The sequence below is a fragment of the Cnephaeus nilssonii genome, assembly GCF_951640355.1.
Source record: "Cnephaeus nilssonii genome assembly, chromosome: 21".
In the NCBI taxonomy this organism is placed as follows: domain Eukaryota; kingdom Metazoa; phylum Chordata; class Mammalia; order Chiroptera; family Vespertilionidae; genus Cnephaeus; species Cnephaeus nilssonii.
Window position 1 is genome coordinate 9,712,047 of NC_137092.1, and position 17,149 is coordinate 9,729,195.

The 17,149-nt window shown below is 59.1% G+C and overlaps 1 protein-coding gene across 1 annotated transcript in view; it reads left to right on the forward strand.

The window, feature by feature from the left end:
- Positions 1 to 14,563, forward strand: part of ATP1A1 (ATPase Na+/K+ transporting subunit alpha 1) — a 28,068-nt gene extending 13,505 nt beyond the window's left edge. The window contains exons 5-23 of the mRNA XM_079761745.1: positions 247 to 360; positions 758 to 892; positions 991 to 1,108; positions 1,702 to 1,970; positions 2,716 to 2,914; positions 3,008 to 3,117; positions 4,583 to 4,717; positions 5,163 to 5,355; positions 6,499 to 6,674; positions 7,595 to 7,731; positions 8,460 to 8,610; positions 9,045 to 9,213; positions 9,355 to 9,509; positions 10,070 to 10,193; positions 11,240 to 11,385; positions 11,472 to 11,602; positions 12,213 to 12,314; positions 13,899 to 13,990; positions 14,217 to 14,563. Coding sequence (XP_079617871.1) covers positions 247 to 360; positions 758 to 892; positions 991 to 1,108; positions 1,702 to 1,970; positions 2,716 to 2,914; positions 3,008 to 3,117; positions 4,583 to 4,717; positions 5,163 to 5,355; positions 6,499 to 6,674; positions 7,595 to 7,731; positions 8,460 to 8,610; positions 9,045 to 9,213; positions 9,355 to 9,509; positions 10,070 to 10,193; positions 11,240 to 11,385; positions 11,472 to 11,602; positions 12,213 to 12,314; positions 13,899 to 13,990; positions 14,217 to 14,245 — 2,685 coding nt within the window. The 3' untranslated portion in view covers positions 14,246 to 14,563. The remainder of the gene's footprint in view (positions 1 to 246; positions 361 to 757; positions 893 to 990; positions 1,109 to 1,701; positions 1,971 to 2,715; positions 2,915 to 3,007; positions 3,118 to 4,582; positions 4,718 to 5,162; positions 5,356 to 6,498; positions 6,675 to 7,594; positions 7,732 to 8,459; positions 8,611 to 9,044; positions 9,214 to 9,354; positions 9,510 to 10,069; positions 10,194 to 11,239; positions 11,386 to 11,471; positions 11,603 to 12,212; positions 12,315 to 13,898; positions 13,991 to 14,216) is intronic.
- Positions 14,564 to 17,149: the final 2,586 nt, after the last annotated feature.

A 17,149-nucleotide genomic window follows, 5' to 3' on the forward strand; every position in this document is an offset into this window, starting at 1 on the left:
CAGGAGAAACTGTATCAGAACATTTCCAAAAGTCTATCCGGTTAGCGAACCCAGTGACGGTGTGCCTCCATTTGGGACTCCGCTGGGCATGGTCTTGAGAAATATAAATGTGAAGACCCGAGTGCTCGATTTCTGAAGCCTCGGTCCCTGTTAGAAATCTGGGTTTTCGTCCATTAAAAATTGTCTGAATGTTCCCCAATCCTTGACCGGGAGCCGAGCGGCGCTAACACGCTTGTCCCCTCCCAGTTGTACCTCGGCGTGGTGCTGTCGGCTGTCGTCATCATCACCGGCTGTTTCTCCTACTACCAAGAAGCGAAGAGCTCCAAGATCATGGAATCCTTCAAGAACATGGTTCCGCAGGTACCGGCCGCTTTGTCCCGTCCCCAGGGCTGACTCGGCCCAGGCGTGGGAGCTGGTGCGCAGGTCAGGTTTTCCTAAGAATTCAGTGACTGTAGGAGCGGGGGATGCCTCCCCTCCCACCCCAGACTGTGCCTGTCTTCCCTCCGGACGGAGAGGGGGCAGGTGCCATAGGAAGGAGAGGACCGGCTCTCGGAGAGCCGTTGAGCGTCTTTTGTCACTTGGACAGATAAAAAGGTTAATGTCGCTATTAGTGCGAATAAAAATAATACCCGTTATGCATTCGGGTGATTAGAATTACAGATAATTGGGTAGCTTGATTTCTTTTTTTTTTGACACGACCTTCCGTTGGGTATCGTTTTTGCCTGATTTAACGGTGTAAACTTTTCCCCTCCCAAAGCAAGCCCTGGTGATCCGCAACGGTGAGAAGATGAGCATCAACGCGGAGGAGGTGGTGGTTGGGGACCTGGTCGAAGTGAAAGGCGGGGACCGGATCCCTGCCGACCTCAGGATCATTTCTGCCAACGGCTGCAAGGTAGGTTGGCACAGACCCCCGCCGTGTGGGCATCGGGAGCGCGACGGCCCGCGGCGAGCCTGTGCCCTCCCAGCACTGACGCCTTTCCTCGCCGACAGGTGGACAACTCCTCGCTCACCGGGGAGTCGGAGCCCCAGACCAGGTCTCCCGACTTCACCCACGAGAACCCCCTGGAGACGAGGAACATCGCCTTCTTTTCCACCAACTGCGTGGAAGGTAGGCCGTGGGGAGGCACCGTTGGCACGGCGTGGCACTTGTCTTAGTCGTTAGCAACAAAAACAAACAAAAATCCCAGACACGGTTTTCTGTTTTCACGTCATTGGCTCCGTTTCTGACCACTTCGGTCCAGCGCAGCCGAAGGGGCCGCCCGCTGGCGGGGAGCCTGCGGCCGCTCTTCCCCTTCCCGCCCCTCCTGCGGCTGCGCGCCTCCAGCTCGGTGTTCGGAGCCGCTCACTGCCCAGGGACGGAGATTCCTTTGCCGAAGTCTCTGGTTTCAAACAGACAGCGTAGAGCACCCAAGAGCTGGCCCTGAAAGATGTGTTTCTTCTTTTAAATTTTTTAAAAAATTGATTTCAGAGAGGAAGGGAGAGGGAGAGAGAGAGAGAGAGAAACATGGGATCGAGCCCGCAACCCGGGCATGTGCCCTGACTGGGAATCGAACTCTGACCTCCTGGTTCATAGGTCGACGCTCAACCACTCAGCCACACCGCCTGGGCAAAAAGTGTTTCCGTCTTCTTGAACCATCCAGGCACCTGCAAATTCTGTGGCTGCTTTGATAACCTCTGGTGCAATCCCCTCCCCCCTTCCAGGCACTGCCCGCGGCATTGTCGTGTACACTGGAGACCGCACAGTCATGGGGAGAATCGCCACGCTGGCCTCGGGGCTGGAAGGCGGCCAGACGCCCATCGCTGCGGAAATCGAACATTTCATCCAGCTCATCACGGGGGTGGCCGTGTTCCTGGGGGTGTCCTTCTTCATCCTCTCGCTGATCCTCGAGTACACCTGGCTGGAGGCCGTCATCTTCCTCATCGGAATCATTGTGGCCAATGTGCCCGAAGGTCTGCTGGCCACTGTCACGGTACGAGGCTGCCGCTCGGGGTCGGGTCGGGTCGGGTCGGCTCAGATCCGCTCCCGTGAGTGTGAGGCTCAGCCACCCCCCTCCTGGGGCTGCCCGCCTAGGTTTTATTGCACCCGTGTTTGTATAGAGATTTTCTCGAGAGCCACATGGTGGGCTTGGGCAGTGGGGGGACCTCGGCGTGTCTCATGTGGACGATAGTGATCCAGAAGCATGAACTTCGTTCTTGTATTGTCACGTGTTCTAGAATAGCCTCCGGAGAAAGGAAACCTGGGGTTGAGTGGGGGAACCGAATGTGCTAAATCCCGGCTGTTTTCACTTTTCTTAATATCTTGCTTATTGGGGGGGGAGGGGAAGCCCCCATAGATGGCCCTATTATTATTTTTTTATTATTATTTTAAATATATTTTTATGATTTCAGAGAGGAAGGGAGAGGGAGAGACAGATAGAAACATCAATGTTGAGAGAATCATTGATCGGCTGCCTCCTGCACGCCCCACACTGGGGATCGAGCCTGCAACCCGGGCATGTGCTCTTGACCAGAATCGAACCTGGGACCCTTCAGTCCGCAGGCCAATGCTCTATCCACTGAGCCAGACCAGCAAGGGCGGGAACAATTACTATTTGTTCAGACTTCAGAGGAAGGTTGGAGAGCTAACTTTAGACACAGTTCTACGTGAGGGTGCAGCCACCATGTTAGAATCCCCACGCGGTGGAGACAGAAGTAATCGGTTCCTAATGCCTGTAGGTGTGTCTGACCCTCACCGCCAAGCGCATGGCCCGGAAGAACTGCCTGGTGAAGAACCTGGAAGCCGTGGAGACGCTGGGGTCCACGTCCACCATCTGCTCCGACAAAACCGGGACTCTGACGCAGAACCGCATGACGGTGGCCCACATGTGGTTCGACAATCAGATCCACGAGGCCGACACGACGGAGAATCAGAGCGGTGAGGCCCGCCCCACGCCGCACCTGATTTATTCCACACTCACAGGATTTAACACAATGTCAACCCACTGTTTGCTTGTCTTGACCCCATCAGGTGTCTCCTTCGACAAGTCCTCGGCCACCTGGCTCGCCCTGTCGAGAATCGCCGGCCTCTGTAACAGGGCCGTGTTCCAGGCCAACCAGGAAAACCTGCCCATCCTGAAGGTACGCCCCGCAGTGCCTTAGCCCTCAGGCAGGGGGGGGGGGGGGTACCACACAGGGACCACCTGGGAGTGTTGTTCTCAGGTAGCACGTGGCCCCTGGCCTGTAAGGACAGCTCCTTGTGGGACACAGGGATGGTCCCGGCGATGCTTTGCCGTGTGGCACCTTTGCTGCCTGTAGATCCTGAAGCACTCGCCGTGCCCCACGTCCATTGGGAAGAAGCGAGTCTCCAGTAAAAACCGGCCGAAGGCGGGTGGGCGAGGGGAGAGGCCGTCCTCCGTGCAGACCTCAGCGACAGGAAACCCAGTTGTATTATTCTGGTGTCTCAGGCTGTCGCCTCACCTGGCGGGCAGCGGGGGCTGCTGGGATGGCTCCGTAATCGCATTTGCATGTTCGGGTGCAGGAGGTTCCAGTAAATCCCTTAAGCTGTTTATTTTCTTAAAATAGCCCAGCCGTTTCTCTTATCGTCTTTGTCCTTAGCTTGCTCACTCATGACGCAAAAATAAGCTCGGCCTCATGAGGTTTTGCTGGGATGTCCGGAGAAGACCGTGTCAGAGAGGCACGGGCCGGCTCGCCCTGGCCACGCCACGCCACGCCGCCTGTAGTCAGACACCCGGTGGTCAGAGAGGTGGCGGTCCAGATGGGACGGAGGTGGCTTCTGCTGGGCAGATAAAGGCTCTTTTTATTTCTTAAAGGGGACTGTCCTCTCGGATGGGAGCAGGGTGTTTGTCTCTTGGGATAAAACGTCACACGTTTTCCCCTCCTGCTTCCAAGAAGAAATCCTCTAGGCTTCCAGCACAGGGGCTCTCGCCAGCAGCAAATCCTCCCTGGTTTAAAAGCCCCAGAAAGGGAGCTGGAGATGTATTTCCCAGCATTCCAGGGGCCAGGGCCATGCTAATGGGATTGTAAGTGTGTGTTACCTGAGGTGTGGGTTTCGGCCGGGACGTTGGCTGATTGTGTCCCTGTCGGGGCCGGCAGCGCCTCTCCGTTCGCGTCCGTCAGGCCCAGATACCGCCCCGCAGCCGTGTTTGGGATACGAAGTCCCCTGCTTCACCCTTGACACGGACCGTGTGTTCCCAGTGCCGGGACCCACGGCGTGTGCTTGCAAACTGGAGGGCGGGGGGAGCGCTGCGAGTGTGTGCTTTCTCACTCGGTGTTTTCAGACTCGTAACCAGAGTGTGTGTCTGGGAACGGTGGTGGCTTTGAGGCTTCAGCAGGGGAAGATAAAAAATAGGCTCAAGTAGGTCGCAAAGGGTTGTCTTGCTTTTCTGTAGGGCAGGTGACACCTTCAGCCAGCGATGTGGGCGGGGGACGGGCCTGGTGACCTGCGTCTGAGCAGCTGCTCCTTCCCCGCCCTCCCCTCCTCCTGCCCAGATGGGGACACATTCCTGGTCCGTTTCCCTCGCCCGAGGTGGCGCCTCGGTGCAGCATTTCCGGGGAACCTAACACGTGCCGTCTGTGTCCGCAGCGGGCAGTGGCGGGCGACGCCTCCGAGTCGGCGCTCTTGAAGTGCATCGAGCTGTGCTGTGGGTCCGTGAAGGAGATGAGAGAGCGGTACCCCAAGCTCGTCGAGATACCCTTCAACTCCACCAACAAGTACCAGGTCTGAAGCTGGGGGAGGGGGGTCGAGCGATGGGGGGTGGGGGGTGGGCAGAGAGGGGAATGAAAACCGTGGAAGCACTTGTCTCCCTCCGGGCGTGGGACACGCGTCAGTGCCTCCTAAAGGGGCATCGCTCACACGGTATGGAAGCCTTCGCTTTGGAGCTTACCGTGGACTTCTCATAGGAAACCCTAATTGGTTTGACTTCCGTAGGATGAGGGACGTATTTCCTTCAGGGAAATGCTGTCTGTCCACACGTGTCGTCGATGTGTGACTATGTCGCCGTGCTGGCCTTTTCGGTAGAATTCAGAGTATGTTCGAGGTGTGAGGCAGGTCCAGACATGAGGGTCTCGGTTTTTTTGCCGAAACAAATACTAACGGGTCAGGGAGCTCCGTGCTCCTCCAGGGAGCGCCTCGCCCTTTCATCCGAACAACCCTTTCCTTCCAGTTGTCCATTCACAAGAACGCCAACACGGCCGAGCCCCGGCACCTGCTGGTGATGAAGGGGGCCCCGGAGAGGATCCTGGACCGCTGCAGCTCCATCCTGCTCCACGGCAAGGAGCAGCCGCTGGACGAGGAGCTGAAGGACGCCTTCCAGAACGCCTACCTGGAGCTGGGCGGCCTGGGCGAGCGCGTGCTGGGTACGTGCGGGACAGTGAGGCACCACCCTGGCCTCCCCCCCACACACACACACACACACGCACGCACGCGCACAAGCACACGCGCACACACCCGTTGTTGTGGAGCCAGGAAGAGCCGGGGGGGAGACCCTGTCTGACCTGGGCTGCTATGTCCGTGACCAGTGAGCTCAGTGGCATTGCAGTGGACTCCCAGGCCTGTAGGTGAGCCAGCTCCCGGATGCCCGGGATGGCGGTGAGGTCGGTCGCAGGGGAATGTGGGCATCAGCTCGTAACGTGGGTGCACAGCAAGCTGCTGGCGGGGAGCTGCCTGTCTCCTCTGTGGCCGCTGCAGGTTAAGGTGAAAAGGGCTTTTGCCCACAGTGGAGTCTAACTGCGAAAGCGGCACCTGTAGGACATCGGTCGCGTGTTATCTCCCTGTTCCCGCGGCTTAGGGACCTTAGACCTGATGGCCTGGCCCACGCTGGCTCACCTGCTCCCTCTGCAGCGGGAGGCCTGGCCTCTCTGTGTGTCTGTCCAACCGGAAGGTCCCTCTCCACTCCACGTGCTCTTTGTTTCTCCACCCGTCCATCCCGTAACCCCGCCCCCAAGTAGGAGCGGTCTCTCCTGTGAGCCCACACGGCACCCACCGTAGACCCCTTTCAAGTCCACTGTCACCCTCGGACACATGGGAAGGAAGGGGATGTTGTGACTGGTGTTGTGAACGAAGCTGGATGGTAAACCCCTTGGGCAGACCATCTGCGCTGCATTACCCCCAGCAGCCAGCAGGGCGGCCCGCTCTGCGCCCGGTGTCTGGTTTGTGTGAATGAATGGTGAGCAGGGATGCAGCCTCCTCCTCCAGTGAGGGAAGCCGAGACACCATTCCCCGACGTGCCAGGTCTGAGCCACAGAGTGGGCAGGTCGGCACCCCTGAGCCCCGCGCTCAGCCCGCGCCACCGTCGCCCTCTCCACACTAAACAGTGCCTCTTCCTCGGAGGCCTGGTTTTCCTTTGAGACTCATTCACGTGCGTTCCACGAACCCTTCGTGCTGTTCTAAAACTGGACTTTCACAGACAGCCCCAACTAGACACGCAAGGGAAGGTGGACGTGCAGGCCTCGCTGTCCTGCCCCGTCCCCAGGCCTCACGGCTCCCGCCCCTCCCTGCAGGCTTCTGCCACCTCCTCCTGCCGGACGAGCAGTTCCCCGAAGGGTTCCAGTTCGACACGGATGAGGTGAATTTCCCTGTGGAAAACCTCTGCTTTGTGGGGCTCATCTCCATGATCGACCCTCCCCGGGCTGCCGTCCCCGACGCCGTGGGCAAGTGCCGCAGCGCTGGGATTAAGGTAGGCCAGCCCGCCTCCTGGGCACCCCCTCCCCACACCCCCGGTGCCTGGGGCACCCTCCAGGGACGTGGCCCCTGGCAGCCACGTGGCCAGCTGGTTTTCTCACCTCTGCTGTTCCCTCTCCAAAGCTTCCGTTCCCGTCGGAAGAAAACAAATCTACTAAAACATCGGTGTAAACAGATGAGGGACTTTTTTTTAGAAAACCTTTCTGGGGAAAGACATGTAAGCAAATTAAAAAGAGCAGAAGACTTGCTAAGGTTTTGAGTTTAATTTTTGATTCTAAACATGCCTCGTACAGGAAATGGCTTGTCTTCTGTGCTTTTCACGAATGGGTTTTAATGAACGTTTGGAGTCTGACTTCTTGCTCCACAGCCGCGGGTTGCTGTGCGGGCGTCCTCACACAGGGAAGCTTTTTCATTCCCGTGAGTCGTAAATGCTGCCCTGAACGACTCTGAAAAGTAGTCCCTGTCGCTGATCACGGCCTCCTGCGTGCATTCCTCTAAGGATCGCCCTTGGGTCCGGGAGAGGAGCAACAAGTTGACATTGTTGTCACGTGTCGCTCTCCCCCCAAGTTGGGCCCCTCTGAGGATGCCCGTGGCACCTCCCCCTGCGGTCCCACCCGCACCGGAGTTTTGCATCCTTTTTCGCTGGTTTGGGTAAATTTGAGAGTTTTATCTGACTGTGTAAACAAAAGAACAGACATTGTGTATCCTGGGGGATCGGTACCCAGATAAAACCTGGGTGTTGGCTGCTGTGTTTTCCCTCCGTGAACACCCAGAAAGGCTGGCATTCCTTTCCTTAGGACGTGCCAAGCTGACCCGTCCGTCCCTCAGAGCGCGGCTTCCTGCACCAGGCCGCCTCGGGATGGTGCTTGCTTCGCAGCGGCACCCGCTGACCGTCTTCCCTGTTCCTTGTCACAGGTCATCATGGTCACCGGAGACCATCCCATCACCGCCAAAGCCATCGCCAAAGGGGTGGGCATCATCTCCGAGGGCAACGAGACCGTGGAGGACATTGCTGCCCGCCTCAACATCCCCGTCAGCCAGGTGAACCCCAGGTGAGCAGGAGGCGCAAAGCGGCGTCGGCCTCGAGCGTGCGGACAGTGGGGTGAAAAGCTCCCGCCGGGGCCGGCGTGGTTTCCTTCCAGGTCACCTCTGAGTGGGGAATGCCCCCCAGGGCATTTGGACACCAAGGCCTGTGTCCCAAAAAGTGACCCGAGCCGGTCCTCATGGCCAGCTCAGGTGGTGCTCACTGTCCTGAGCACGTGAGAGCGCAACGTGGTCTGGTGGGTGCTAGCCCCCCCTGGCAGGGCGGGGACTCGGGGCGTAGTCACGCAGAGCGCCCGGCAGCCTACCTTCCGCTGTCATGCCGCTGACCACTGGGCAGTACTACCTAGCACCTCGTCAATTTCCAGTGCCACAAACAGGGAACACACAGTTGCCCGGGTAGTTCAGGGCAAAAGGGAAAATAGAAATAGGTTTGTTTTTCATGTTTTAAGGTTTAGGGCCCCTTCGCCCATCTTTGGGGGTTAGGGGAGGGGTTCTCTCTCCCCGGCTCCTGTCTAAAACTCAGTCATCCGATCTCCCCGTGTATTTCACGGGGAAAGGGAGGTGACAGGCCTGCCCTGGGGGAAGTGATAGAATGAAAGCGCTCTGTAACCTACGAGGTACCGTGCGGAGAGGAGCTTCCGCAGGACGGGACGTTCCCCGGCTCTGCGCCGCTCACGGGGTGTCCTGCCTCCTGGACTGAAGTGGCGGGTGACCTTTCCCCCGGTTCCGATCCCAGGGACGCCAAGGCCTGCGTGGTGCACGGGACCGACCTGAAGGACATGACCCCCGAGCAGCTGGATGACATCCTCAAGTACCACACGGAGATCGTGTTCGCCAGGACCTCCCCGCAGCAGAAGCTCATCATCGTGGAAGGCTGCCAGCGGCAGGTCAGTGCGCGGCCGGACAGACACGGCCCAGCTCTCCTCCGACTCGGTGCCCGCGTGCCAGGGCGAGGCCCGGGGAGAGGGCAGCGTGATAGCGGTTTGGTGGAGACACGCGCTTCACCGCGGGGCAGCCAGGCTCCTGTCCACGCCGGCTGGGGGGGCCAGGAGGAACGACCTTGAAAAGTTGGCGGTGGGGTAAAAGAACGGGGTTCCCCGAGTGCCACTCACCGCGTCCTGGCTGGTGGCCGTTGCTAAAGGAGGGTGAGGGGTTTGCTGCCACTCCTCGGCTCGGTGGCTTGGGAGCAGGTGTGGGTCTGAGACTGCGCGTCTGTGGGGCAGGAGCCGTGTCTGACGGGGAAAGGCAGGTGCAGGCGGCACCTCCCTCGTGCCCATCGACACGGCTGTGACCCGCACCCTCCTCCTCCTCCTGCTGCTAGGGCGCGATCGTGGCCGTGACCGGCGATGGTGTCAACGACTCTCCAGCTTTGAAGAAGGCGGATATTGGGGTTGCCATGGGGATCGCCGGCTCGGACGTGTCTAAGCAAGCTGCCGACATGATTCTCTTGGACGACAACTTTGCCTCAATTGTGACTGGAGTGGAGGAAGGTGAGGGCTACGTGTGAACTGTTCGCCACACCCGCAGCCCGACCCTGCCCGTCAGGATCCGTGGCTGTGCGTGGACAGCGTGGGCGTGGGCAGTGTGCAGTCTACGCTGTCAGCGAGACGGTAAAAACCTTGCCTTCCTAGGCCGTCTGATCTTTGACAACTTGAAGAAATCCATTGCCTACACCCTGACCAGTAACATTCCAGAGATAACCCCCTTCCTGATATTTATTATTGCGAACATTCCGCTGCCGCTGGGCACCGTCACCATCCTCTGCATTGACCTGGGCACGGACATGGTGAGTGCGCGTCCGTCCACACAGCCTAGGGCAGTGGTTGGCAAACTCATTAGTGAACAGAGCCAAATATCAACAGTACAACGATTGAAATTTCTGAGAGCCAGATTTTTTAAATTTAAACTTCTTCTAACGCCACTTCTTCAAAATAGACTCACCCAGGCCGTGGTATTTTGTGGAAGAGCTACACTCAAGGGGCCAAAGAGCCGCATGTGGCTCGAGAGCCGTGGTTTGCCGACCACTGGCCTAGGGTTAGGGGCAACATCTGTGCTCCCCGGGCCCACGTGACCACCATTAGGAAAAGAACCCGGGAGCAATTTCCAGCATCAGGGACTCAACATTAGGCTTCAGGGCATAACTGTCCACACCTATTCATCAGACAGGAGTCTTGCCTTTTGTGTAATTTTGCTGCTTTATTTGTACGGGGGGCGAGGGGGGGGGAGGTCGTGGGGACTGTAATATCTCCTGGTATGAAAAGCTGATTTTTAAAGCGGGAGTTGGGGGGGGGGGGCAGGGATTTTATTACAAAAGGTGGTTGATGCCTGGAATCCCTTCCTCCCCAGGTCCCTGCCATCTCCCTGGCCTACGAGCAGGCTGAGAGCGACATCATGAAGAGACAGCCCCGAAACCCCAAGACGGACAAGCTGGTGAACGAGCGGCTGATCAGCATGGCCTACGGGCAGATTGGTGAGCACCCAGCGGACAGGAAGCGGGTGAAGGGACCTCGGAGCCAGGATCACCATGCCGGGGCGGTGCGGGGGGGTTTAAAGTCCTCCTCCATGGCTGCTCGGCGCCGCCTGCGACTGAGGCTGCCCTTTTGGGTGTTGGACGCGGGGCCCAGCACGGGCGCTGCCTGCATCACCTCGAGGGGGCTTTGCCTGGGATACGCAGTGTCCATCACTGACCTGGCTAGAGGGGTGGGCTTTGAAGAAGTTACCTGGGTTTAAAGGCTTGGCTGGTCGGTCACCACCCAATGGTGACCCTGGGCTTGGTTTCTGTTCCGCCTGCGGAGTGTGGCCAGTTCACAGGGGCTCTGGGTGGTGGGCAGTGAAAATGCCTTTGATCTAAACCCTCTGCCTCGTCTCCTTCAAGGGAACCTGGTGGGGCCACCGTGAGCCCCCCGTTCTGGTTCAGGGGCTGCCTCGCTGTGGGCACTTGGAAATGGGGCAGATTAACAGCCGCTGACAGCAAAGTAATTGGCTGGTAGCCCATCCGACTCCGCCAGGAAGACCTAGTTTTAAGCAGAAGGAAGACTAGGTCCAGGGTGTGGGGTGACATTTTGTGCTGAGGAACTCGGGGGGGAGGAGGAGGACGGGGTCAGAAAGTGCCACATTCATTACTTCCAAGGTGGCCGGCAAAAGGCACAGGGTACAGATGTTGAGGGAGGGGGCGGGGAGTCCATTTCTCAGACTGAAAAGTAGGGAAGCGATTCTCAAGGTCACGCCCTGCGTGAAGCTGATGCCCAGGTAACAGAGGGGTGTTGGCGAGTAGGGCCCACCTGTCTTACCCTTTTAAGTTCTAAAGAGGCGATTCAGAGGAGAGAGGGCCCTGGGCCTGTGCCTCTGGGTCCTGTCCCCTGGTCCTCGCTGGTGAGAAAGCAGGCAGCACTCCTGAGTCTCATCAACCAGATCCCCCCCCCCCGGGGGTGCCCCCAGGCCTGCTGCCCCGTCAGGAAGGGGCTGGAGACGCCCTGTCCCAGGCTCGGGAGTGAAGGCTGTCTTCCCTCCTCTCAGGTATGATCCAGGCCCTGGGCGGCTTCTTCACTTACTTTGTGATCCTGGCTGAGAACGGCTTCCTGCCCATCAACCTGCTGGGCATCCGCGTGGACTGGGACGACCGCTGGGTCAACGACGTGGAGGACAGCTACGGGCAGCAGTGGGTGAGTGGGGCTCCGGCCCGCGCCTCCGGCCGCAGGACGGCGGCCACAGCCAGCGCCGTGCTGAGCCGCCCGCCTGTGCCTTTCAGACCTACGAGCAGCGGAAGATCGTGGAGTTCACCTGCCACACGGCCTTCTTCGTCAGCATCGTGGTGGTGCAGTGGGCCGACCTGGTCATCTGCAAGACCCGGAGGAACTCCGTCTTCCAGCAGGGCATGAAGTGAGTGGAGGGCAGTCCGGAGCCCTGGGCATTTCTAAGCCCTTTCGGCACCGGGCGGAGTCCCTGGGATCGAGCTTGGGGAGCAAAATGGGGTTTTTTACGTTTTTTTCCCATGGACCTCGAGTTCCTGAGTGCGACCAATACCTGAAGGACTGATCTGCCTTTTAACGCTTCACATTAGAACAGTGGTTCTCAACCTTCCTAATGCCGCAACCCTTTACAGCTCCTCATGTTGTGGTGACCCCCAACCATACAATTATTTTTGTTGCTGCTTCATAACTGTAATTTTGCTACTGTTATGAATCGTCATGTGAATATCTGTGTTTTCCGATGGTCTTAGGTGACCCTGCTAGCGGTTCTCAGCCTGTGGGTCGCGACCCCTTTCACAGGGGTCGCCTAAGACCATCGGAAAACACAGATATTTACATGACGATTAATAACAGTAGCAAAATTAGTTATGAAGCAGCAACGAAAATAATTTTATGGTTGGGGGTCACCACCACATGAGGAGCTGTATTAAAGGGTCGGGGCATTAGGAAGGTTGAGAACCACTGCATTAGAAGATAAACTTGTGTTTGCCTTGCTAAGCATTCACTCCCCTTGATTTTAGGAACAAGATCCTAATATTTGGCCTCTTCGAGGAGACGGCCCTCGCTGCTTTCCTTTCCTACTGCCCTGGGATGGGAGTCGCCCTGAGGATGTATCCCCTCAAGTAAGTCCTCCTCTTCCGCGCTAACGAGGGATTCATGTGGCTGTGCCCTCGGACACGCAGCAGTCGCTCTTACCTGAGCTCCGTGGGTGGTGTGCGCAAGGACTCCTCTGGGAGGAGAATTAGGAAAGGCTGGTGGACCAGCAAACCCAGAAACTCGCCTGGTCTCCCGGGTCAGGAGGGACCCACGCTGGGGGGGGGCGGGGGGGGCAGGCTCTGGTCCCTGCATCGGGCACCCAGCCGGGCCCCTCTCCTGCCAGCCACAGTGCAGCCGTCAGAAGGGGCCAGCTATAGAGTTTGGGGACCCAGATTCAAGGACTTGCTTACCTCGTCACTGTGTGTCCCATTGTGAGTCCCACCTTTGTGGGCTCCTGAATCCCCTGCTGTCAGAGGAGAGAGGCTGGAGCTGCAGGGCGGAGGCCCCTTGCTTTGACACCAGAATGGGGAGCGGTGAGCAGAGGAGCCACCACCGAACAGCCTGGCCTTAAAGCGGAACGTTCACATCCGGGGCCTACCACACCCTCCAGTCGCCCTTTGAAACACTGAGTGTGTGGTGGTGCCTGCAGACTGGTGGAGCTTAAGCAGCTGCCCCTTGTTCAGTACACTGAGCCACAGCATGGAGGGCCCTACAATACAAACGGGACTTCAGGCATCAGCCTCCCTCTGGGCTCGGCCAGCCCGGGCCACCCCCTCCTCGGGGATGCCCGGGTGTGTGCAGGTGTCGGCTGGCGCACGGGCAGCCAGGGCCTAGCTCATTATGGTCCCAGCCTGTCTTCCTCCCCCGCCGGGCTGATGGGTAAATCCACACTCTTCCTCCGGCTGGTTCCCTCCCGGCTCGCCCTCCTGCGTGTGCCCGTGGCACCTCGCCTGTGGCCTCTTTGTCCTTTCTGCTCTGCTGGATTCTAATCTTAAGGCCTGGGCCACGCTGTTTTGTTTTGTTTGGTTTTTTACTTTGTGTCCCCAGCACACAGGTGGCCTGCGACAGGGGCAGGCGTGTCCCAGTGGATTCTAGCGTCCGGGGCCACTGTTTATCAAGGGGAGGCTAGGGGCTGGAGCTCTAAAAGGCTGCAAGTCCCACTAAAGTGGGGTAGGCCCTCGGGACACCTTGCTCTGACTAGGGATTTGTTCGTGACACTCTACCACCCAGTTTGGAAGCTACTGGGCAGGGCGGGGAGGACGGCGTGGCCTCCACGGGAGACCGCTCAGGGCTCCCGTCTCCGGCCCCTGACCTGTTAGGGCGCAGCTTGTTCCTTCCCCAGGCCTGGCGCTCGGAACGCCCCGCTGAGTGTCCCAGCGTTCACTGTCAGACCCAACCCAGGGGGTGCATGAGCCGGTTGTGACCCTCGCTGGCAGTTCTTTGTTTTCAAGGGGCACCGCTCCCTAAACACTTCGCAAAGGGAGGAGAATGTCCTGTCCACAAAAAATCCACACTTGCCTTGTAACCCGGTTCTCACGAAAACCACGCCGAGGCTGGCTGGCTCGGGGCTCCTCCCGCCTTCCCTAGGCCCGGGCGCGGACGCGGAGCGGCAGTCTTGTGTGTCAGGCTCGGGGTGTGTGCCGTGTCCATCGTATCTGACTCTGTTTCAGACCTACCTGGTGGTTCTGTGCCTTCCCGTACTCTCTCCTCATCTTCGTGTATGACGAAGTCCGGAAGCTCATCATCCGGCGAAGCCCTGGAGGTAAGAGAGAGGCATCGTCAGTTGGGGCGGGGGGGTGGGGGGGCCTAAAGTCTGTGGGCTTTTGTTACGTTTCCTGTGAGGTGTCTGGGTTCGGCCTGACTGGCTGAGGCCCTCAGACCAGCTGAAAACTGGCTCCAGAATCGAACCTCAAGGTGTCAAGCCAAACGGTGCAGGGGAAACGCCATCCGAAACCTAACGCGCCTTTCCCTTCCTTGCCCGCCCGCAGGCTGGGTGGAGAAGGAGAGCTACTACTAGCACCCGTCCTGCACGCCGTGAGCATCGTGCCACACCGCACCCTCACCCACCCTTTTGTGTACTTCAGTCTCGGAACTCAGAACTCCACCCTGGTAGGAAGCACTGAAGCATGGGGGAAGCGAGCCGTCCCGGAATGAAGCATGTAGCTCTATGGGGGGAGGGGGGGGGGGCTGCCTGACAAACATCCGTCTGTGGGAATGACCGCGGGGAAGGTTTTTATGTGCCTTTTTGTTTTTGTAAAAAGGAAATCATGGAAAGACCGAAAGAATACATTTTATATCTGGATTTTTACAAATAAAGATGGCTATTATAATGGAATTCTGTCTCGTGCCCTCCTCACTTCTGCGGACCGGATGTATGTGTGAGGTCGGCCTGGTGCTGGGCGCCCCAAGCCGGCAGCTGCCCCAGCATCACCTGGGACTTAGCGCAGCCAACAGCTCTGTGGGTGACTCCGTCACCGACCGAGGGAACTTCCCGGCTGGAGTGCCTGAGCGCCCCCACCCCACCTTGCTGTGGGCTCCCTCTGGTACGGCTGGAACGCCCCCCGTTCCCTCACAGCCATGCACGTCCCAGGAGGGATTTCCAGGTGCTCAGTGTAATCCACAGCAGAGGAGGCCCTCTCCCCCCACCTGCCGTCTCACTCGGGTCCCCACAAGTGTCTCTGGACCAACGTTAGTCTGAGGAGCAGAAACCTCCGTCTCCAAGCCCCCGTGCTCATCACACGGCACGCCCCTTCCACGCAGCTGTTCCCACCTAACGGAGCATCGCCGCTCCTGCAGCGCGGAAGGCACGTAAGAAAAAGGTGAGAGAGAGCTGTTTACGTCAGGATCGGGTTGAGAACACCTGCTTTCAAAGAGCGAGTGCGACCGCCCCTCTCCCTCACCGCTCGGCACTCCGTCCTGGGTGCTGTGCGTGCCCGCGCCTCGGGCTGCCCTGGCTTCTAGCAGGTCCACGTCCTTACATCGCACCAAGCCACGGTCCTGATCTGCCAGGTGATCCGAGATGGTTCAGGTGTTTTTTTCTCGGAAAAGCTCTAATTCCTTGCTCATGGCTCTGGAGGGATCACCTGGCAGATCTTGAGTGCTGGTCACTTCCTGGCTGAGCAGAGGGGAGAGGCACAGTAGTTCCCCCATGCTGGCGGGCCACCGTCCCCCAGCCTGTCCCGCAGGCGGGTCCATGACTCCTAGCCTAACCCACTGGCTCTCCCTCGTCTCGGGCACCTGATTCTAGGATGATCTCTACACGCGTAGGCAAATCCTCCTTAGAAACAGCCACTTTGTTCCGCCCAACGTGAGGAGATAGGATGAGGCCGAGGCACCCACTGAGACCTCAGGGTCAGAGGCGCGGGGACGAGGCGTCATGGGTCCTCCCAGGAGGTCATGCAGTTCACGGGCTTGCGGATGACGGGGTGAGGCCACCCTCTGCGCTCAGACTGTGGGGCCTTGTCAGGTTTGCTGTGTGTGTCCCCTCATCACCAACGCTCACGCCTGCTTTCTGGCACCCCTGTGGGCTGACCAGCGAACACGTGCTACTGGGACGAAGGTCCCGGTTGCTTCCTCACTTAGGAGAGTGCAAAGCAGCCTGAGACCATGGGCTCTGGAGAGGGCCCCCCAGACGCCCCTCAGCAGCCCCCGATTCCCAGGAACACCCAGAGGGAGGACAGAGAAGGCTCGGAACTCCCACAAGAGCTTCCTGCCTTTTTCTGTTGGACAATCCCTTGAATAAACGCTCTCTAGCCAAACATTCCACCTAGAGAAAGCAGATAAGCCTTGGGTAAAACTGGCACCAAAACCAGGCCCCCCAATGGGCCGATCTTCCAAGCTTCCCAAAGGCAGCGAGAGCGGGTCCTCGGCCCGTTTCTGCATGTCCACACCCTCTCACCTGGGCCCGTCCGTAGCAGCGAAAAGTCGCTCCCGCGCCATCGGGACCAGCTCCTGAGGACTGGCCCGGCCCCTGTCCACCCTGCAGAGGTGCTGCTGAAGCCGCTGACTGCCCTCCAGTGCCCTCCTGCCACTGGCCACATGCCCCTCTGCCCCCTGCACCGCTGAGCTCGGACGCTTCTTTTCAAGGTCTCGACAGGCCCCTGGCCTCTGTCCAGCTCCTTGCTCTCACGGACAAGCTCCTGAGAACACCCGCCATGGCTGCCCCCTGCTTGCTCACCTCCTCCATGTACACCCGGCCTCCCAAGCGTCCTGGGCGAGGACACACTGACCTGCTGGTTATCGCCAGTGGCACTGCCAGCCCTCGTGGGGCCTGTGTGCCTCCTCCGCACGCTTCCCGAAACCGGGCGCCTCATCTCTGTCATCGCCTCTGCCCACTCCTCCGCCTTCTCCGCCTCCTGCTCCCCCGCTGAGCCGCTAGGTCCCTCAGGGAGGCCCCCCCCCCGCCCGCTTCCTCGTCTCCCTGGGGCTCCCAACGCGTTTCCACCTCCAACCCGGTCATCTGAGCCCCAGGCCCGTACGTCCAGTGTCTGCTGGACACCGGTGATTGCACGGAAAGAGCACAGCACCCCGAGTCTCAGCCCCATGACAGACCTGAGCTTGAGGTCCCTCAGAATGAACTTGCTCTAGGCCGGGGTGGGGAACCCTTTTTCTGCCACCGGCCATTTGGGTATTTATAACATCATGCGCGGGCCACACGAAATGATCAGCTTACAAATCAGCCTGCTGTGGGTGGTCACACATTTAACTCCCTCACCCCGAAGGCCAAATGATTCCGTGGTCCGTCTACGGCCCGAGGACTGGATGTTCCCCACCCCTGCTCCAGGCAATGACGCCCGTCGCCCTGCCCGTCGCCCTGTCAGAAACCTGGAGGGCATGTGAGGCTTCTCTCGCCCCTGCCTGGCCGGGGCCCCTCCAGTCGGTGGCTGGTGATTCCAATGTGGTGGCTGAGCACACGGCCTGT